Source organism: Carassius gibelio, chromosome B13, assembly GCF_023724105.1.
Source record: "Carassius gibelio isolate Cgi1373 ecotype wild population from Czech Republic chromosome B13, carGib1.2-hapl.c, whole genome shotgun sequence".
In the NCBI taxonomy this organism is placed as follows: domain Eukaryota; kingdom Metazoa; phylum Chordata; class Actinopteri; order Cypriniformes; family Cyprinidae; genus Carassius; species Carassius gibelio.
Window position 1 is genome coordinate 17,185,541 of NC_068408.1, and position 24,018 is coordinate 17,209,558.

Below are 24,018 nucleotides of genomic sequence, written 5' to 3' on the forward strand. Positions count from 1 at the left end.
GAATGGTGGATTTTTTTTGGCTAAGGTGGGCGAAGATAAAATCGTTAATTATTGTATCTGCAATAAAAAAATAAGAACAAAGATGCCCGTTACAAATACACATAATATACAAATAAAACAGTGCTTTATTTTCAGGTAAAATATTCAGCAGGAGCATTCAAGAAATTGAATGAACAAATATAAAATGTAATTCTATATAGATTTATTATTATTACTATTATTAAAGGAAAGCAACTGTACTACATTTCTTCATTCAAGAGTAGTGAGTGATTTTTCTTGTGTTTTGTTGTTTTATTAATAAAGGAATAGCTAGTCGTGGCCTAATGGTTAGAGGGTTGGACTCCCAATCGAAGGGTTGTAAGTTCTAGTCTCGGGTCGGACGGCATTGTGGGTGGGGGGAGTGCATGAACAGCTCTCTCTCCACCTTCAATACCACGACTTGGGTGCCCTTGAACAAGGCATCGAACCCCCAACTGCTCCCCGGGCGCCGCAGCATAAATGGCTGCCCACTGCTCCGGGTGTGTGCTCAGTGTGTGTGTGTGTGTGCATTTCGGATGGGTTAAATGCAGAACACAAATTCTGAGTATGGGTCACCATACTTGGCTGAATGTCACTTCACTTTCACCCCAAAATAAAAATTGTCATCTGTCTGCCAGTTCTATTTTAGTATTTTATACCACCATTTACTCACTCAAAAGTTGTTTTAAAGAGCCAGTAAGATGAAAATTCTAAGCTTCCTATCACTGTTTATAAGTCCTGTACATTAGGTTTAAATCCATCCAAGGTTAAAAAACATTGTCATTTTGTCAAAATATCATTTTAAAATTACCTCAATTCTCAGAGATCCCCAAACGGTTCGCGCGAAGCTGTTCAAAAGATTCAGTTTCCTTAAACCCCACCTTTCGGTAGCATACTGTGTTCTGATTGGTCAACTGACATAGCCAGGTTTGATTGGTTGTTCCGCCCACAACTTCATGGTAAACAATGCGTTAGCATCTTTTTGGGTTGAATTATGTCTTATTCCTCTCATCGCGAAGCAAGCAGTAAAATAAAAAACTTGAACAGTCTCGCTGCTTTTTTTCTGTGTGGGTGTATTCAAGCCGCGCGCTTCAGTTTGAATCTGAATAGCGCGTTCAGCGTGGGGGCGTGGTCACATTAGCTATAATGAAGGGAGACGTGAGACATCGCGTTGTTTTCATATGGATTACTTTATCTCAGAATATCTGTTTTCGGCACCACTTGTTTAGTCTTAAAGTAGACATGTCAAGCTTTCTATAGATATCTCTCTCATGTCTCTTCGTTGAGTATTCACGGAGTTACACTTCATTTTAATGACGTGTTTGTAAATGAAGATCAGCGCAGACAGGCTGCAGACAGCACACATACTGATAAGACACTCGGGAGAAAACAGACACATAACTTCATAATCATACTTCGCGCTGTGATTCGGAGATGCTTGTTGGTCTAAATAAAGTTGGTAATTAACCCTCTTTTATGGCCAAACGCTTTGAAAATCCTGCCTTGTACTCACCAAGATTAGAAAAGCAGTCATCAGTGAAATGTTGTGAACACAACAAAAGGGATTTGTTGTACTGCTCTGGTATTGTGGTAAAAATGAATTTTAGCCATTGGTTCTTCTGATCTTCATTCTTTGGCAGTGAAAATAAAACAAACTTGCCTTTACAAATAAAAACACACTGTCTCCTCGACATGATGCTTTCACACCAACCAGAGCGCCTGTGTGCGTGGGGGGTGGGGCAGCTCGGAGAAATCTATAACAACTCGTTTCAGCGATTCAGAGTCGACTCCTTACTTTAGAAGCCAATAACTTTATAAATCGTGTACTTTTTGGTTTAATTACTTTGCACATTGTTTACACTGATGGACAGCTACATCATTCACTGTAATACAGGTAATTTTTGATTTCCCATCTGTGTGGCTCTTTAAACATAAATGAGTTTCTGTCTTTTACTGAACATAAATGTTATTTTAAAGAATGTGTAAAAACAGAGTTGCTGGTCTGCTGACTTTTTATAGTGTTTTTGCTAAAATCAAATTGAATGGGGACCAGCAACTGTTTTTTTTTAATATATATATTTTTATTCAGCACAATAAAGAAAATAATACAGGTTTGGGACAGCATGTGAGTAAATAACGAAAGAAAGAAAATTTTACAGTGAACCATCCCTTTAATGACAGTCGGCAGCATGTTTAGTACTGTCCCTTTAAGACCTACATGCATCTAATATACAGGCACATATCCGACTTTCTCTCAACTGTTTAATTTAACTTTAGAAATAACTTAGTCTATATGTAAGCCTTGTGCGTTTTGCTGGGGTGCGCTGATACAATACTCCGTATTGGTCCGATACTGCCATTTTCTGCAGAATCGGGGTATCGGTCAGACAAGACTGATCCAAATATGATCTTCTGCATATACCATTGTCTTATTGTTAAACTCCACGAAAGGCACAAAAACGTTATAAAGCACCATTAAGTTGTTGTGCACTACATTCCAAGTGTTTTGAAGCCGTTCCATAGTTTAATGTCAGGTACAGATTAATATTTAAGTAATTTAATTCAAGTTCACAAGCTCTCTCTGCTGCGGCTGACAGACTTCAGTCATCCTCCATTTAGCATTCAAACTGCGCATCTCATTTGGTAGGACTGTCAAACTCTCTCCAAGATCAATATTCCTATTATTATACTTGATCTGTAAATAAAGATCAGTGGTTTTACATGAAAGGACTTTATCTTGCTGGAGTTTAGTGCTGTTTTTAAAGCATGTTACTTTCTACCGGGTGTCTGTTAGATCACAACACTGCAGTAGAGAGCACTATGAATTGTTCTTCATGTATGTAAATTAAATTTTAAAACTCTTAAAAGAAAAGGCTCAATAAACTATTGCACAGATATAATACACTATGCATCAGTGGCTCTTACCTTTGTGCTTTCAACTTTTCTATGTGTGGAGCTGTGCACTGTGACTTCATTTTGCTTTAAGCGCATCACTCTGTGCACGGGATGCACCTAAAGCACTTTGTGCCACTCTGTATTGCATACTTTCATGTTATAATACGTTTACGCAATGAAAGATTATTATTAGCCTTTCTTGTTGTTCTTAACTATCATATGTTGTTGCCTTATTACTTTGCTATACATTGAAAAGAAATGTCTTTTAATTTTATTGTATATTAATAAATATATAAATATGTTGTCCTTCATGAATGTTTAGGCCTATTACCACAATATAAAGAGCATTGTTTAACATCTTACCAGATTTAGCCTTATTCACTTTTAGTTGTTCCCCACTAAATGTTTTTTTTTTTTTCACTAAACGTTTAGATTTGATAAAATTATTGTGCACTTATGATTTTCCTGGAGTAAATTTTGCTACTGAATTATCCACTAACCTAGTTTATAGCAGTATTTTTGTCATAGATTGTGATTATATATTTAATTTGTTGTTTTTCTTTACAATGAATTGTCTATTTGTGTAAGATTGTGCTTAACACAAGAACGATGATCAGGTCAACACATTGAGGTATAGAAAATCTACACTGATTTTTTTTTAAAATAACGGTGCTGGTATCGGTCGATACTCACAATTTCTGGTATCGTATTGGCGCTTTAATGGGAAAAAAAAAGTTGTATCCAGCCAGCCCTAGTGTTTTGACAGTATTAGCGCAAAAGCTAACTTAGTCCAGTAAACAGGACCTGATTGACAGGGTTTTTTAGAGCATGTGCTTCGGCTGATCCCCTTCAGAACAACATCACATCAAAGAAATGTATAACGGCTCTAAAGCAGATGCAATTAATGTACTAGGGATTAGGGCTGCACGATATTGGGGAAAAATGACATTGCGATATCTTATTTTTCTGCGATATGAAATCTAATCTAATTTTTCCGTAACTTTAGGATATGGTTTGAATTGTTAACATATTAACTAACATGAACTTACCATGAGCAATACTTTTGTTACTATATTTATTAATCTTTGTTTATCTTAGTTTATAAAAACACAGCTGTTCATTGTTTGGTAATGTTACTTCACAGTGCATTAACTGTTAACAAATACTGTACAAATTTTGATTTCAACAATGAAGGCTATAGCCTGAATGTTGAAATTAACAATGTTGTAGAAGTGCAGATTAGTAATAGTAAATGTTAAATAATGTGGTTAAATAGTTTAATAAATAGGACATTATTGTAAAGTGTTACAGATTTTTTTTATACACCAATTCATACATCTCGTGAGTTCAGTGTTGGACAGGTCAGTTGTTTAAACCATTCATTAAATTGAATGGGTTCAAAGGAATCATTAGATCGCGAATCAGACGTGTACGGCACGCATTGTGTAATTATCTCTGCAGTTTAGGATATTGCACAAGATTTGACAACACAGAAAACATTTCATCACTGGATAGTTATTTTTTTTCGACACCATCGTGTCAATTGATTTTAATATGCACAGGGGAGAGAGAGCAAGATGGCGCTCTTGCTGTTTGAAGACTGTGAAGGTGAGGGCGTGTGCCGGCAGGGCTCTCTCGCGTGTGCAGCCAGGGAGCAGCTTCCCCGTACGGTTAATGAATAACGGATTAACTACGACAGCCTACATCGCACATCCTGTCGAATCCTGTCACGTGGATTCGTACATCGCGATATCGATGCTTAAATGACACATCGTGCAGCCCTACTAGGGATACTCATTTTTGTTATTTTTCTCAACCGAGGCTTGTTAACCAATTATTAACCACTAACTGACAAGATTATTTTAAATTAGAATTGAATTAAATTTAGAAAGGATAAGATCTATGACTCCTTAAAAATACTAACATTTGTTTCCCAGGGAATAATTTTACATGCGCAAAAACCAACAAACAACAGAACATCACGATTCACAATGTCTTCATATCACATCACGCACATGCAGCGCTACTGCCAGCAGAGAAAAACATAATAAAGCTAGGCTATATATAGTGAATAAATATATTTTTACTTGAATAATAAATTGCAAAAATGAATGAAAAACGCAGAAACAGATGGCAGAAAGCGGCATCTTATTTTTCTTAAGGCTTATTTTGTTCAAAGATTTGTTTTTATTGTGAATTTACACAAATAAAGGCAAACTTCTTACAATTCCGATTATCATTATTACTAAAAGGATAAGTTACTTACCCTGTTAGAAGGAAAAAAAAAATCAAGTGATTGTGCTGGTGCCACATGTGCGCACAAAGTTAAGCTTTGCAACTTTGACAAAGCAGCCTGTTCGTTATCATAATAAAATATGGTAAGTCAAACATAAAAAAAAAAATACACTGCTCAGTTTAAGTAATAAAATCTGTGCTGATAAGTGTTATCACCGTACCGTCATGATGTTATGCATATTTTGTTTTACATAGATATTGGAACATTAGTGAAATAGGCTATAATAAATAAAAATTGACAAAACATTTGTGTCGAATGAGAGACCCAACCTTACTTTGATTTTTTTTATTTTAGCCTAAATTAATTCATTTTGGCTTGTCGTTTATGTTGCTATAACTTCTTATAGACAATTTTTTATACTTTTTCTTTTTAAATAGTCTATTGTTAATGGAAATTATAATATTTATTATAATGTTTGTAAACATTTCACGTCGGCATTAGGCCTATTTCTGAATGAAATAATAAAATGCGACTAAAAAAATTTTTTTTATACGTTTCGTACAGCCTATTTTAACGATGCAGCAAACCTTTTTAAATATTTTTATAAATTACTGTAAATAAATGACTTTTTAAATCATTTAACTGTTTGTATTAATAGATCAAAATTCTTAATGGACGGTTAACTGGTTCAAATGAACATCCCTATAATGTACTCTTGTGACTGCGAATAAGTGCAGTGTCCTGTAAGAGTAACCCTATCACGGAGTTAACGCTGATGTGAATGTAGGGCTGGGTGATAATTCGATAATGATAATTATCGCAATAAAAATGTTCTCGATAAAGCGATATGTGCATTTCTAAGAGACAGTCAAATGTATTACTATTAATTTTATCAGGCAACCCAAATGTGTTTCTTGATTTTAAACGATTTCACTCATTATAACATGCAGAAACTAAGAAATAAATTTTTCTATTTAGATATTTATTTTAAGGAAAATGCATGGTCTGGTTTCTACAACTTACAATTTCTTTTGCAAAAATCGGGCTTTAAACTTGAAAAAAAAAATAGATTTGACATTTATCGTGATAATTATCGATATCGACTGATATGAAAAAATTCTCGTCATAATTACCTTGATGATTTTATTTTTAGCCATATCATCCCAGGCCTATGTGAATGTATGTCGCGTTGCACAGGATCTTGAGACTGAGGTGCCAGAACTGCAGCTGACAGAATGCACTGTACTAAGATTTTTCTTCAAAAGCAGATCGAGGATACATTTTTGTTTTAAAAATCTTCATATCGCACACTCCTAGTTCAATGAATGAAATTCACTGTTAGTTTTGCTTGTCCGGTATCTCGCTGTACATGCAACTCCAAGGGACTGATCGCAGGAAAGATGCACTGAAGTGCCCTGTTGAAGCTCTGTTACCATAGAAACCACTCTTAGCTGCCACTCCAGGCTCAGTAGGCATGGAAACGGAACATATGACAGTGGTCCAGTGGTTACATCACTGCAGTGCCACAGATCTCAGGAGTGTGTTGAACTGCTCTCTTCACTTCATTGGAATGTGGAAATCTTGTATGAACAGCCTGTCATCTGGATGTGTAAGTTTTGAATGCAGGCCAACGTTAGGTCAGGTAAGGATCATTTTATGGTCATAAACTGACTCATCATGTTAGCGGACCGAGCTGGTAATGTAGGATATTAATAGAATTCCTGGAGTCAGCCTAAGATTGTTGTCAGGATTCAGATAAGAGGTGGTTGTTATAAAAATGCACTCTAGCCTGAACTGCCTGGTCAGTGCTGACCTTTTAAAATGTATTGTCCACAATGCTTTTTTCCTGTCTATAATGAAGATCTCATGATTCATCGTGATGAGGGGACGTGGGTGATGGTCGATGAAAGTCACCGTTGGGCACAGGTGGTCTGAAATAGAGTGGATGAGGACCAGGCTGTTTTTCCTTTTGTTGCGTCCCAACATTGAAACACTCTTCAAAGGTCTAGCCCACTTCCTGTCTCGACAGGATGTGTTTTATTTGTTTGTTTTAGTGCTTTGGCACAGTGTGCCCTCTGGTTCCATGCACATTCATAGGCAATGAGTTATTATCATCTGGGCTTTTTTCATTTACTGTGATGCTAAACAGAGCGCGTGATCAAAGCGTGGCTAATCTGGAGTCAAGGCACAGGTGCTGGAAGCGGTTTCCAATGAAAACTATCATTTAGTGCTCAAGAAAGTGGACATCTTTTTTTAAATGTAGTAACTCTTCTATTGCACTTTTATATGGGTTAATTCACCCCAAGAGATGTGATGGAAGTTGCTTGGCCATTTAACTTTTTTGTGATTACCTTTATTAATTGGAATTGCAAAACAAAATATACATTTATTTTACTTGGTTTAACCACAACTGCCATCTTGGTTTCATGGCCCACAACAACAGGGTTTTACAGGGTTGTTTAAAGTTGTGGCACCTTGAAACATAAACTTACCTGTAGACATTTTAACATTTTATTTCTTGTTTTTTATACTTTTAAACTCAAATGTAATGATCAAGATTGCACATAATCTGTTAAGACTATGGAGCAGCAGTACTTACCACACATTTTACAAGATTAGATGTTTGTCAGTGGTGCTGAGGATCTGCAAATCAGTCGCCATAGGTCCTCATCTCTATTAACTTTATATGGTAAGTGAAATTTTATGTACTGTAATTTAACAGGCAACCATTAGCAATTGTTATGTGTTTCCGTTGTCTTTCTGAATAGCCTACGCATTCATGCTTCGGGCACACACCCTAACTTCCCCCTCCCCCGCCCCCGATGTCATCGTCAATCGCAATGTTTCATCGTCCGATGTCAATTTTGTGGACATCGCCCAACCCTAGCGTAAGTATAGTGCTCATGTAAAGTGTAGCTATTTAGTATGCATGCGGAACACTTTCATGTTTTGTTTTATTTCAGCTTTTCAGTTGCCTTCATTTTGAGATCGAGTGATCCATATTTACTTCAGATAAGCCCTACATGTGATCTCTTATGGTGAACATGGCCCTAGCTTCCCATTGATGAAAACTGAGTCTTTGCTGAAGGCTCAGGATCTGGGTAAATGGATGGGGGTCTGCATGCAATTCTATCTGGGTTTATTTATAGTGCAGTAGGCGTGAGGTGTGGCCAGCTCAGACGCTCAGACTTGCTTTTCTGTGACATCATTGCATACCACATGACTGGATTGCAGCTTGCTGAGCAACAGTGGGGTCCCAAATATGTAATCTTTTGCATTTTGTTAGGTTAACTTAACCACATAATAAATCTTTTGTTTGGATCCACAGTTTAATTTCACAACTTTAAGAAATAAAGGTGAATAGCAGAATTTGGCACATGAGCACCTTAAATTTGAATTTTTTTATTTTTTTTTTAACACACAGACACTCTCCAACTTTATCACAGAATGGATTTTCCTTGAAACCCCAGCAGCAGTAGTTGTATGAAATTTTCCATTGGAATATTGACTTCCTAGTGTTTTATGTGGTTAGTTAACCTGAGTCTCCTATTACCTGTAGGACTTTCTGAGATCTTTACTCTTCTGATAAATGGAGATTTTACAGATAGGCTATATACATTTTTTTTTTTATTGTGCTGGTTGATAGTGAATATGTTTGATAATTCACTTTTTTTTATTTTTTTTTATTTGTAGTTAAAAAATTTAGTGAATAACATTTGACACGATCAAACGTGCAAACCTAGAATAATTTACATTTTTCTACATTTGCTTTTTTCTAGAAGTGCAACATAGAAAGCATGCAAAAGTTTACTATTGTAAACCTGCACTTTTTCAGTTATTGGTCTGTCAAGGCCCAGGTATCCTTCATTTTCCTGTCTTTGCACAGCCATGCCTGCAGGTTTTAAAGTATATTCAGCCATGGATGAGTGCAAATTACCACGTAGTGGATTTTTCTCTCTATCAACATTCACCTTTAGCGGATAATGGCCAATTGCAGAACACAGATGCATGAAGTGGGGTCAGCAACCTTTCTAACTTTTCTTAATTATTTTCTTAATCTCTGAGTAACATGTTGAATTGGTGTCAGGGCTGTCATTGAGAGAAAGAACACTGATTGGATGTTGACTTTATCAAATGAGTCAGTAGCTAAGAATTTAAGCGAAAGTGATTAAATCAGGCAAGTAAATCAAACGGACAAAAGGCTGTTTTTTGATGTGACATGATCTTAAGCATTCCAATATAGTTTTCATAACAACATTAACAGTTTAAAATAGGTTATCAATGTTACTGATATTCAATTTGACAAGCAAGCGTTGCTTTTTTTGTTTCGTATATATGCGTTTATCTCATAACTTCATTTGGTTTATCTGTTTAAATGACAAATTTTTACTTTTACTGATAAACCGCTAACTCCTTTCACACAGACGCAGAACGCACAAGTTAGTTTGCTATCGGCTGTAGTCTGTGCAGTGTGTTCACATGCAGCTTTTTGGTACAATGCTGCCTTATTTATATATATGTATTAGGGGTGGGGGAAAAAAATAATACGGTATAGTATCATGTTTTTTTCCGCGGCACTACTGTATCGATACACGGATGCCAAGTATCGATCTTTTAGTATACTATTGGGTAGAATAATAAAAATCTATTTCTTGACAATACACTAGATGATGGTGTAGAGTTTTTTTGAGGTCAGCTGGGTCACCTTCAGCATGTAGTAAGTTAGTAAAATAAAGATGATGCAGTGACAATCATTTATTAATTTATGCCAGGAGTTATGTAAATGAAAAATGAACTTGAGATTGATATGAAACTTTAGTCGTAGAGCTTTTTAATGATATAATTTATAGTTTATGAAGTTAATTGCATTATTTTACATGAAAACTTGAAATAACTCTGAACTAATGTAAACAAAGAATGCTTCTGTGCGCTGGCGTCCTCCCAGTTAAGAGATTAAGTTAAAAGATTTTAAACAAACACTGTTAATACATATTTATTTAAATGAAAATGAATTTTAATGCTATAAAAGTGTGTACATTGAAATAAATAAACAGCAGATGTACATGTTAATACCTTCTTTAACATCGGAAAACTCTGCTAATAGACCTATACATGTTTTAATTTTATTAACAAATGTACATTTTAATGCTGGTGAATAAAATGAAACGATCCACTCGCATGTCTCTGCTCATGACAGTACCTGGATCAGTGAGCTGTGTCTGGGGCTGATGATGTCACTTCCAGGGAGGCATGTTGTACATGCCCCCATCCCTTGACTCCACCCCCATGTCAAAACAGTGCCAGAAAGTGAGACGCGCAGAAACGTGAAACGCAAAGGGATCAACAGAATTGCAACCTCAAACTTGACTGAAACTCGAAATTAAAGCAGTGTTGTAAATAAATTAATATAGATGGCTATGGAAAATATGTATTTCAAAATCATTGCACTTTTTCGTTTATATTTGGCAATTCTTTATTTTTGTTTGCAAAAAGCACATATACTTTTTCTCAATACTTTCATTTTTATTTATTCTCTTGTGTGTGTGTGTGTGTGTGTGTGTGTGTGTGTGTGTGTGTGTATATATATATATATATATATATATATATATATATATATATATATATATATATATATATATATATATATATATATATATATAATTTTATGCATTTAGCAGACGCTTTTATCCAAAGAGACTTACAGTGCATTCAGGCTATCAATTTTTACCTATGATGTGTTCCCGGGGAATCGAACCCAATGCTCCACCAATTGAGCTACAGGAGCACAATGTGGCATTATATTGACTCCATATAGAACAGCATGTTAATGTTTTAAACTATACAGGTTATGTAAGGTTGCATGTTAGTTTGATCGGTTTGTGCCTGAACACCTTTTGCAAAACAGTAGTCAAATTTTCACAGTGCAAGTAAGCTCTCTGTCTTCATTACAAATGGAACTAGAATTGTTATACATTTATTTGTGTACTCGTAAGGTTTTCTGTGAATCAAAGCTGTAACCTGTGGATAAAAAGTGTGACTGCCCTCCTTTCACTGTTGGCTGACTGTGAGCTCTGAGTTCCAGAACTCTGCTAGTGCTGTTGGATTAAACCTTTGATACGGAGTTCACTGCAGCATGAGTAAATAGGCTCACTTTCACTCTATCCTGTAAATAGATCCCGAGGTCTGATTCAGTGAGGAAGAGATGAACCTGTTTCTTAGCATGTGTGGTTTTAGTTGCATGGGTTCTGAATGGAGCTTCCATATATCTGTTACTCTCACCACGGTAACCAAGTGCCTCATTTCAACAACAGACAAGCAGAAATCTGTTTTGATTTAAAAAAATAAATGAAAAATATAAATATGTGTGTCCACTGTCTAGTGTGATTCATCTGGCAAGTAGAAATAATCCAGACAGTTACATGTCACAGCTTGACTTTGAGTTCTAACAGGCAGTTCATCTGAGGAGAGCAAATCCTGGGTGAGAACTTAGTTTAATCTCTGCAATCACTTGAGTTACATTAACACTACTGATGTGATGAATGAATAAGGCGATCACAGAAGAATGACGGCACTAGAGACATAGCAGAAGCATCTTAAATACTTAATCTGTGTGTGATTGATTTATACTATCTATATTAAAGAAAAAAAGTAGGGTTTAGGCAAAACCTTATTCATTTATTTGATTGTATTTATATATTTAAGGGTCTTTTGGTTCTTTTAAAATAAAACTTGATACGACAACACTGAAGTTAATCCTTTCTTCCTTTTGAAGTAGTTCTATAATTCCATATTTTTTCTTGTATATTGTATTTTCATATTTTAAAAGTCACACTGGTTGAGTGATTTGTTCTTAAAAAGGACATTGTACAATATTTTCAGTTTTGTGCAGTCAGTGTGGACGATACATTGTTGACTGTTTGTCAATGTTATATTGTAGCAGTCTTTTTCTCTCTACACACAGTGCAGGTGCTCTCCGCTCAGCTAAAATTGTTTAAGGGATAATGTACAGTCAGCCATAATCGTAATCACAAAACAAACCCTCACTGGGTGATCAGGACACCGATGTGAAGCAGAGAGATAAAAAAAAAAAGAGATAAAAAATTATAAAATGATAAAAATTTTCATAGCAGTTGATATCGGTAATTATATCGCACAAATGCTGCAGCTTAATCACAAATTTTTTATTTGAATTATGCTCCATTACTCCTTTAATAAATTTAATATATGTCTACATTAATAATATTATTGAATTCAATAAGAATATCCCACATTTCTGCTGCAATACCATTGTGCAGTTAGTATTACTGAAGTAATTCCATTGTAAATGATGGCAAATTTGTAGATTGACAAGCCTTGTGACATTATATCGTTGCATACTGTTTCATCTGCCTTTAAACTAGTTTATATCATTGAGTGATTTTTGTTCTTTGAGAGATTCAGTATGAAGCACTTAAATACAACAGTGCTGTTTAGCGCTTGCGTGACTGAGACTCATCTGTGAGTAAAATGCACCTGCTTTAGTGAGCTCGTGTTGCTGTTTGAACTCTGAGCCATGCAGATGAACTGTCTGTGTGGCGTGGTTCAAAGGAGTAGCGCAGATTTTTTTTTTTTTTTTCTCTTTCTTCACGTTTATGTTGTAAACATTTATATTGAACGTTTATTGAACTCTTTTTATTGTTTTAGTGAGGAAATTTATATTGCAATAATTATCATTACTTTATTGCCCAGCTCTCGATGTATATCTAGATGTTATTCACCTTATCACATGCCTTCTAAACAAATAAATGCACATGAAATGTTATAGTGTGTGAAATATGTGCCGTTTAACTGTCAATATACAAAAATATTTGACTGCATAATCTGATTCAACAGCAGTTTGATTCACCTCAGCAATGAAACAGCACTACACTGTTTTCATAGAGCCATGTAATATTTTTCCGTGGCTAACACTTGAATGGAGATGAAGGATATACGCTGCAGTAACAGTAAAGCAGCCCTACACAGGCAGCTGGATTATCTGGGCTGCAGTGGTCATGTATTTTTAGGTTTAAATTAAGCTTTTAAATTATGTTTTAGTTTTTTTTTTTTTTGTTATTGCAAACCCACTTTCCATGTCTTTTCTTCAGTGTTTCTTGTTGTTTCTCTGTCTCTACAGAACGTGGCCTGAGGCATGGGGGCGTTTTTAGATAAGCCCAAAACAGAGAAATACAATGCGCACGGGGAAGGGAACGGCCTGCGCTTTGGCCTCAGCAGCATGCAGGGATGGAGGGTGGAGATGGAGGATGCCCACACAGCAGCCGTAGGCCTGCCACACGGGTTGGATGACTGGTCCTTCTTCGCCGTCTACGACGGGCATGCCGGCTCGCGTGTTGCAAACTACTGCTCCAAACACCTGTTGGAACATATCGTCGCCGCAGGGTCAGCAGATGAACTGAGAAAGGCTGGAGCTCCGGCACCTGAGACGTCAGCCATAGAGGCGGTGAAGAGGGGTATTCGCGCCGGCTTCCTGAGGATCGATGAACACATGCGCAGCTTCACAGACCTGCGAAACGGCATGGACCGCAGCGGCTCCACCGCGGTGGCTGTGCTGCTCTCTCCAGAACACCTGTACTTCATTAACTGTGGGGACTCACGGGCCCTTCTCTGTCGTAATGCTCATGTCTGCTTCTCCACACTGGACCATAAGCCCTGCAACCCACGGGAGAAGGAGCGTATACAGAACGCAGGTGGTTCTGTGATGATCCAGAGGGTTAATGGATCGCTGGCTGTATCCCGTGCACTGGGTGACTATGACTACAAGTGTGTAGAGGGCAAGGGCCCCACAGAGCAGCTAGTGTCACCGGAGCCTGAAGTATTTGAAATCGCTCGGTCAGATGCGGAGGATGAATTCCTGGTGCTGGCGTGTGACGGTATTTGGGATGTGATGAGCAATGAGGAGCTATGTGCCTTTGTGCGATCGAGGCTGGAAGTGACAGATGACCTGGAGAGAGTGTGCAATGAGGTTGTGAATACATGTCTACATAAGGTACAGTTCCATACTCTAACTTCTGTGACAGCTTTTTACATACCATGATTGTTTTGTCCTCAGGTGAGATTGTATCCTTTCTTTCTTTTTCTCCTTTAGGGAAGTCGAGATAATATGAGTATTGTATTAGTCTGTTTGCCAAATGCACCCCAGGTGTCAGAAGAAGCTATAAAGAGAGATGCTGAGTTGGACAAGTACCTTGAGTCTCGTGTGGAAGGTGAGAAATAGAAGAGTTTGTTGGCCCACCACACGATGCTTTGTTTGTTCTCACCATAGGTTTGGGAGCTTTCAGTCATCTGATGAAATTATATCTACATTCTTGCACGCAATAGGACAAATAAAAACAATTTAATAGAGACACAAAAGAAGTTAATGGTGTTCAGAATTGTTTTGCAGTAACAAGTATTCAAGTAACCACATATATATTGAAAATAGTAATAATTAAAAACAAGACAATTTACATTATTAGTGTAATCTTTATATTTAATATCATTGTAGGCTTGCTGCGATAACATCCCCCCACACGCACACACATTTGTTTAGATTTTTTTTATAGCAATCAAAATTATTTAGTTCAGTTTAGAATACAGACAATACAATTAAAAACTGAATGCATTTTGAAATGCCTGTTGACTTCTGCCGTCAATTTAAGGTAATTGTGGAAGTCTTTTCTGTTGTTAAAAGTGTATTTTGTGTTTGCTGATATTCAGTTTTGTAGTGTTGCCTGTACCCATTTAAACTTTTTTTTTTTTATTTGTTTTATATTAGGCATATAGGGGAACTTATTTATATACATATATATATTAGGGGTTTGCACGGATAGTAGAACATTCGAATATTCGTTCTGCTAATTATTCGATAAATAAAAATATGTGAATTTCGAAAAAAAAAACTATACACTATAAAACCAAATTTATTTTGTATATTAATATATTATTAATATATTTGAAGATGTATGCAAGCAAAAAAGAATTAATTAATGAATAAGGCGCCGTTCACATATCGTGCCTAAAAACGTGTGGAAAATGCTAGGTGCGCGGCTTTCTCCTCCTTTCCAAAGTGCTCGGGCAGAAGCGCTCCTGAGGCATCTGCCGTTGCTAAGCAACAATGACACGCTCTCTCCATGAAGACGCGGAAATTTCAGCAAAGGATAAATGGATTTGCAGCACAAAAAATCACTTTCAGTAGCTCTGCTACTAAATTTATTTCAAAATGGCAATCCATATACAGCTATGATCAGCTGTTCCTTCAACTTGGCTGAGCTTTCAACGTTGTTACGGGAAAGGATGAAGCTGAATGTTTAGTTCTTGTCACATGACCTGCGGTGCGCTTGCGGCTCTCTGAAAAGTTTAGATGTTTTTAACCCGATGAAGTGCAGAAGCTCCTGGAAAAAACGAGCGCGTTGCATACCACGCATCTACATTGGAAATAACGAACTTGACTGCGCAAAAGACGCGATATGTGAATTGCCCCTAAGAACTGTGGTCTTCTACAGTACTTCAAATATACCGTGGAGAATCACAGAAAGTGACTGAATTCAAGAACATTGTTGCGGCATCTCTCAAGCAACGAATATACAATGCTAACTTGGAGAATGCAGTGAAAACTCCTCTTCTCGCGTCTGCCCTAGACCCTTGGCACAAACATCTCAGGTTTCTTGATGAAAACATGAAGTAAGAAAAAAAACTTTTTTAAACATTATCAGAACATTATTTTCCTTGATGCGTGTGGTGCGTATGCAGCCGCCGCCACCACCAACGATGAAGAGGATGCAATGTCCACTCATCGGAAAAGACTAAGCCAGTTCTTCAGCAATGATTACAGAGAGTCCAGCCGCGACGAGTGGGAACAGTTCATGCTGGAGCCATGTATTTCTCCAGATGAGGATCCCATTCAGTGGTGAAATGAAAACACGAAGCGCTTCACAAAACATATTCGCTTAGCACACCGTTATTTGTGAGTCCTGACAACATCTGTGCCATCAGAGCGTGTTTTCTCCGCGGTCGGCCTTATTGTTAACATACTAAGGAGCCGACTTTCCCCCGATCATGTATTTCTTAACAAGAACATGTAAAACAATAGAAAAAAAAAGCACAAAAGATTTGCTGACAGTTTAAAAGTTTCAAAGTTAAGTGTAGGCTACGTTCTACAATAGGCTAATTGCTGCAGGCTGCTTTGTTTTTTCTTTGTTCACTTTTTTTTTTTTTTTTACGGTTTTCAGCTACAACACGATGTGTAATGTTCAAGCTTATTGTGTGTAATGATGGAAACAATAAATGTTGCTGAAAAATAACGTCTGTCTCATTAAAGTTAATTATTTGAATATTTGTTTTTTGTGAGCTCAAATATTCGAATGTGAAAATTGTGGAAAACGCCCATCCTTACATATATATAATATGCTAAGTATGATGTTATATTTTGTAATTGACACCGAATTGCGGGTAAAGTGAAGTAAATTGCGCACAGCGTGTTTACAAGCTATTTTAAAGATAAAGGAAGCGAGAAAAGGAGGGAAAACTCACTCAAACAATCCCCTCCCCACCCCACGGTAGTATTGGTTTTACCAGTGTCGTCACGCATCGATTAAGTGGTAGGAAAATGTCCTCACTGTCACAACGCTATATCAGAGCTGGATAAAATATACATTTTATAATTCGTGGGAAAATAAACATACAGTGCAACCAGTGCAGTCAAATTAAAAAAATAGTTGAAGAAAGTATTGAATTAAATTCAGAAAATATCCCCTTCCTTTACACCATTTCTGTTCTGGTCTGGAACATGCGTTCCTGTCTCCACCCCCCCTTTAATCTTTCTCTCTTCCTAGTATAATATCTCACGATAGCCTGACACTGTTTCCTTTAAAAAAAAATTTTCGGCATTGGCCTTTCCTTGCTGTACTGCACGTTGGACGTGTTCTGTCAAATGGGTTTTGGTTTTGTGGGGTTATTGTAAACTCTTGGCCTTGAGCTTTGGGCAAAGGCTGGGTTAATGTTGTTGTAATGTTTGGCTGGGCGCTGAGAGGGCCGGAGGGAGTCGTCTGCACTGCTGCTCTGGTGAGGAATGTGCTGGCTGAACATCTAACTGGCAACAGCCCCGGAGCGGTCCAGAGCAGCCAAACTAGACCACAGGCTTTACTTCTAGAGGCTCACTCTTGCCTCTCAGTGTCTTTGCTGTTTTTTTCTTATGTCTTTATCTTCCATTTCTCTTGCTCTCTTTTTTTTTTTATATAATACTAGCTAACACCAATGCTCTACACTACTACCCACAATACATTTCTAGTTTCTTCATACACGTATACACAAAGTTGTCTTGCATACATTGTAGTGTTCCATTAAATGTAGCAGTCAAATATGTATTTAGCTTTAATCTGTTGTTTATCATTCCTGTTTCCTAATAAGAGCTCATTGAGAAAGCAGGGGAAGAAGGTGTGCCTGAGCTGGCGCATGTCATGAGCAGCCTGTCCCAAGAAAGCATCCCCAATCTCCCACCAGGGGGCGGCCTTGCTAGCAAGTAAGTAAATATCATCACAAACATGTTAACATGCCTAATATTTAAGAATCTGGAATGCTAACACAGAGTTTGCAGGTTTAGTCCTAAGTGCACTTGGCCCAGAATCGTTCTTTTTAATATTAAGTTGTATTTCTCCACAGGCACAGTGTTATTGAAGCAGTGTACAAACGGTTGAACCCCGAAAGAGAAGAGGATGGTGTGAGTATGAACAGAGTCTGGCTTTTTAAAGGTCTAGGACCTTGTGGTATGATGACAATACATTTAGCCCCTGGTCTTAACATAAAAATGTAGAAATGTTAACTTCCCCTCGACCTGTTGGACTCATCTCATCATGAGACGTTGCCCTGTTCTGTGCCTTGCTCACTCAACCCATTTATACATGGTATTAACATCCATCAACCCAGAGTCACTTAAGCCCCTTTCACACTGCGATTCCGGAAAATACACCGGTAATGTTTCCCGGCAATTGTTCCCAGGTTGCTAGATTTTACACTTTCACACTGCCAGTGATTACCCGGAATATGTGCGTGCATTCACACACAACACACAAAGGTCCCGTAAAGACACGTGACATCAGTGCGTGACGTGTAATGTACGAGTTGAAAATGCTAGGCACATACACGATCACTTAAGTTGACGAACGATCTCCGCTTCAGCGCGGAATTTGAGGAACTAACTGATCTGTGCTTCGTTACACTTTGCACATTTTTTTCGTCATGAACGTTGATCTGCCTTCAAAACACCCGCTAAATGAGTTGCGCGATAATGTGCATCATCACAACGACACAGCCTTTACGGCATTAGTTCTGGCTTTTGTTCAGGCAGAGTTCGTTCTTGTTACTCGGGCCCCGGAATCAATCCTGGGACATGTTTGCGTTCACATAAAAGGCGACCCGGCAATTTTCCGGCAATTTTCCGGGTCCGACGTACAGTGTGAAAGAGGCTCTAGTGTTACTTTCTCACTTCAGAGTGTTTGCTCTCTCCATCCCACTCGCCTACTTTGCTCATTTATTTACTGCTGAGAGTAAAACATCCTGCTTATATCACAGCTGTAATGAGCTCATTCAAATGATCCGCTGCCCCAAAGCACAGCGGTTGAGATCACCACATCACAAACACTCCTAATGCATCCCATCACGGAGATGAGCTGACTTGGTTAGTGAGCACACAAGAATGTTATTTCATCAGCTTTTTATGCTATTATGAACTCTTCAACCATGTCTCATGATGATGATGTCACTGCTCAACGTGTGATCTGGCAAAACTGCACTAGGGTTTGCATGTTGTAAAGCCAGCATTTGGTTACCTGTCTTGTAGTTGTACCCATGAACATTAACGTTTGTGTGTCTGTGTGTGTGTGTGAGAGAGAGAGAGGCTCTGAAGAATGTGTCAGTTAGTTTTGAATGTTTAATTAGTGTGACACATTCTCATGTGTTGGTGTGGACACCAGTTGGACAAAGCTGGAGTTTTGATCCAAGTGTTCCCCTCTCCCCTACTGGACATCCACGAGATATCGGATCTGATGTGTGTGTGTGTGTGTGTGTGTGTATGAGAGAGAGAGAGAGAGAGAGAGAGCGAGAGAGAGAGAGAGAGAGCGAGAGAGAGAGAGAGAGAGCGAGAGCGAGAGAGAGATGGTGTTCTCTAAGCTCTTGGACCCTCCTCATTCGGGTTGTCACGATACCAAAATGCCAGTAGTTGATACCAATGCCAGAGAGATTTCAGGATTCTTGATACCACTTTTGATTCAATAGCAAACTAATTTAAGTAAAAATGCTAAAGAAGAAAAAAAAACTAAGTAAAATACAAATTCAAATTAAACCGAAACAATGGAATGTGCACTGGAACGTTTGGGGTCAGTAAGATGTGTTTTAAAGAAGTTATCCTTTGATTGCTTTTATACTTATTACTTATGTGATTTAATGTGACACTTACAAACGGTTTCTATTTCAAATTAATAACGTTTTTTTTTGTGAACGTTGTTGTCTTAAGAATCCAGAAAAAAATATATCGGTTTCCACAAAGATAGGAAGCTGCCCAACTGTTTTCAACATTGATAATAATCAGAAATGTTTCTTGAACAGCAAATTAGCATATTATAATGATTTCTGAAGGATAACGTGACTGCAGTAGTGGCTGCTGAAAATTCAGCTTTGAAGCAAAAAATCTAAAAAAAAACAATTATTACATTTTAGTAAGTTTTTTATTTTAATCAAATAATTGCAGCTTTGGTGAGTATGAGACATTACAAAGTCTTACCAACCCCAAACCTTTTAATAATATGGTCACATTCAAGTATAGCTTATAGAATAGAGTCATTAAGTTAACATTAATTAATAAACTAATTAAGAACTTTTTTCATGACAATATTGTGGTTTGATTCATTTTATTAAAATAATAGCAGTTATATTTATATTTACATTTATATTATTTCAATTTTAGTATCAACTTGGTACTTTTGACAGACCTCGTCAGTGAGTGATGTTTTGTTGGCTTGTTGTAAGGAGTAGACTAGATCCTTGTGTTTTTCAGTGATAACATGGTGTTTAGTAAGCTTTATATTCTGTCCACCCCTCCTTTTGTCAATAATTCATCTTTAAAGTACCATAAAAAAAATTTCCACAGCCAGATGTATAGTTTGCAGTTATATAACTATAACCTATAGCTGTAAGCTATAAGCCAAGGATGGTATTCATATCAAGAATAAACATATTTGAGGCACATTAAGAGGATGCTGCACAGTAACAGAACTAATGATGTATGTGTTCACCCTTTGATTAATGCAGCCCAGCTGTTTTATTTGGTAAGTGGATTACTAATTGATAAAAATGTTTTCTGCAGAAAGAGTGACTTGAGTTTGTTTGAACACCGGCAGAAGCTCACCTAATCTACCCCATATGTACTGACCTTATGAAAGCAGCAGTAGAGAGAACTTTCCATTTATTTAACTGCTGGTTTGTGGCTATCCATGTTTGCTTTATGCGGTTTGCAGTGTGACCAAACTGTCAAAGTTATATTATACCTGTTAAATATTCAAGCCCTGTAGATAATTCACTTCTTTATTTGTTTTTTACATTACCAAATTGACAGCGTTCCTGTCAATGAATGCAGATGACTTATTTAACTAGGCTTTCAAGTCGTGCTCGTGCATGATGTATGTCAAGAAATAGCTTACCTAGATGTGTCCTTGAAAAGTAATCATATTAGGGACCAAAAATATTACTGACTAATCTCTAATCAATTTTTCCATCATCATTCATGTTGATGCTTTGCACATGTATCTTTTTTTGTCTGTGATGCAGATGTGTAACTTTGGCTGCTGGGAAGTGAGAGCAGGAGATAATAGTAGAGGAAAAAAACCCTTGATCCCATTGCTTTTCCTTCTCTGAATCATGCCTCATGTACAACAGTTAATTCTTTGATCTCACATGAAGAAATAAATAAATAAGAGATGAAATCACAGTTTTACTTCTGCAAATAAAATATTACACAGAGAAACAAGAATGGCACAATTCTGGTTTCAAGGTTCAGTGATCAGTGTAATGGTTAGCTGTAACGGAGTATGGGAGACCAGGGGCAGTTGTAATGTTGTTTTCTCACTGTCCAAATGCTTGTGATGTGCTTTTTCTTTTTGATGAAGTTCTGTATACGTTTTAAGCTTAAACTGTCAATGTTAGCTACTCTACAAAATTTTTGATAAATGAATAATGGATGCTTTTAAATGTGTATAGTTCATTATTTTATTAGTTCAGTTTAAGACTTGAAAGACTTTCACATACTCAGTTAAGAGAACTTAACTGAATAATTGTTTTTACATGCTGAAACTGTGTATATTTTAATAAAAAATATATTTAACCCTTTTTAGATAATTAAACGGTCGAAGTTTAGATTTTCCCCCTCACGTATGAGTTTAGTATAAAATACAACAAATATAGTAATATTCCAAAATATTACAATTTAAAATGGTTTCTATTTTAATGTATTTATAATGTAATTTATTACTGTGATGGTAAAGCCTAATTTTGTTGAAACAATGTTGTGCTGCTTTATATTGTAATATACCATATAATAATTTTGGTATTATATGTATATTTTGTTTTAAGTGATTGAATAGAAAGTAAAAAAAAAAATCAGCATTTATTTGAGAGAGAAATATTTTGCAACATTGGTTTAACGTTAACATTTGTCTCTTTTAAACAATGAATGCATTAATAAAAACATTAATTTATATATAAAAATCTAAAAATACAAACATTTAACCATATATTAATGAAGCTGATGGTGTTTTCTGTGGGACGTTTCTCTGCAGAGTGGTGCTGACCTTGAGGACCCGTGGTAGTCATCCCACCGGAGGAAAGAGCACCTTTTCTACACAAGACATCAGTCTTTTTTTTTTTTTCAGTGAAACCCAAGAGATTCAACGGACAGTCTTTCAAGAGTCACAACACAATGGAAACAGTACAACCAAAAGCATTACAAACACTTTTTTTTTCATATATATGGGGGGAAAATGGAGTTCCAGTTTTAAAAACAAACGAAAATAACAAAATGCACATCATACAATAAAAAACAGTTTTTCCTCACTTTTTTGTGGTGGCTGTGGGTGTTCATATTGAAACTGAGGATGGACCCATGTGTGTGCTGTGGTGCCTTTTCAAGTCTGAAAAGAGGTTTGCCAATGTCAGATGCCCTGAACCCATACAGTTAATAAACTTGGCTATAAGAGACCGCTACAGCCCCTGGTGTGGGGTTGTAGATCATCACTGGGTTTAATTGAGGAAATACTTGACTGATAAATGCCTGTGGATCATGTTTTAAAAAACTGCTTCATTACTACATAACCTGCGTGGAAAGGATTGAAGCTTGTTGGCTTTTTGCACCTTTTCTCCTTCCTCGTGTGCGCTGACTTATCTTTAGGAAGAACCTCGGACTCCGCTTTGTTTTGCAGGTTATCACTTGATTGGTTGTCAAAAGCTTTTTAATCCTGCTGTTTCAGAGAATATAGAATATATAGAGAGAAATATATATAAATTCATATATATTTTTTATGTTCCTCAAGTTTGACGTTCTTTGTGGCTTAACGTGTGAAGCAATCGAGTTGTGTTGGTGGCACCCGATGAGCGTGCCATGTTGTGTCAATACTTTAGACGCACTGAGATTGTTGATGTACTTGTGTAACCCTGCCACCCAAGGACTGTGGGGGATGTTGGCTAAAAGGGATTGTAAGTAACCACCAAAGCCACGCAGCTTTTCTCAGCTCCCCCTTTGTATTATATCTCTCAGTCTTCTCTCCTTATCAGCCCTCACTTTCACAATTCAGATGTAAACTTGCAGCAACCTGCCTTTCTTCTTCTTTTTTTTTTTCTTCAAAGTATGTTGTAAAGTGTTTATTTTTTGTTTTGGTTAGCTGATCACGAAAATACTAGCTTTGTGATGAACTCGCAAGTTATTTTCCGATTCATCATTCAAGTGTAACGTTGGTTTTGCTCCGATATATTTTCAGCAGTCCATGGACTTGAGTTCTCAGAACCTGAAAGATGATATTGAGCAGAACAATAAAGATAAAGGAAAAAGCAGCCTTGCTCTGTTTAATCCCATTGGAGAAAACCCCATTTTGATTAAGCTGTAGTTTAATGTATTGCATGCACATTATAGCTTCTGGCCAAGAGCCGCCCATTTGGACAGGAAGAGACCGTCTGGCCGGAATATAAAGCAACCAGATGCAGGTTGATTTCTTTTGGCGTGCATTTTAAGGGATGATCATGCAATAACTGAAGTTATTTCAAATGTTGGTATTCAGTGAACATGTACCCATGAAACACAAAAATATGTATGGATGTTGTGATCTATGTTTCTGAGTAAACAAAACTGAATATACAGCGCTGATCAACTGAATGTACTATAAAGTGCTACAAACCTGAGCATATTTCAAAATTTTGAGGTCTTTACACCAGCAGAAGTTGGCAAATGTCATGATTTTTGTTTTGTTTTGTTCAAAGCATTCATTGTATCAACCTTACCCTTACAAACATGACTGTTGTCAAGTGATTAAAAAAGTGTTGGGAGGTTAGATTAGTGCTTATCAGACTGAGAACGTGCTTTCAGGTTTGCTATGGTCCGTGAGCAGACTCGGTGCGGAATGTGACCTTGCTACCTCAGGCCAGGAAAGAAATGTAGTATTATTGCTAATAATGAGTAATATGGTATGCTATGGTATGTGGTTAGGTATCATGAAAGCCCGTTTTAAATTTCGTAGAGAAAGGTTTGGTTTATTTAAAAAAAAATTTTTTTAAGTTTTGTTCCAGACGTATGGTAAATATATGAGAAATTCTGTACC

At 37.0% G+C, this 24,018-nt stretch overlaps 1 protein-coding gene across 1 annotated transcript in view; it reads left to right on the forward strand.

Moving 5' to 3' along the window:
- The window catches only part of LOC127970046 (protein phosphatase 1B-like), a 33,062-nt gene extending 9,805 nt beyond the window's left edge, over positions 1–23,257 (forward strand). Inside the window, exons 2-6 of the mRNA XM_052572248.1 lie at positions 13,305–14,174; positions 14,274–14,391; positions 17,573–17,684; positions 17,825–17,882; positions 21,991–23,257. Coding sequence (XP_052428208.1) covers positions 13,320–14,174; positions 14,274–14,391; positions 17,573–17,684; positions 17,825–17,882; positions 21,991–22,020 — 1,173 coding nt within the window. The 5' untranslated portion in view covers positions 13,305–13,319 and the 3' untranslated portion in view covers positions 22,021–23,257. The remainder of the gene's footprint in view (positions 1–13,304; positions 14,175–14,273; positions 14,392–17,572; positions 17,685–17,824; positions 17,883–21,990) is intronic.
- Positions 23,258–24,018: the final 761 nt, after the last annotated feature.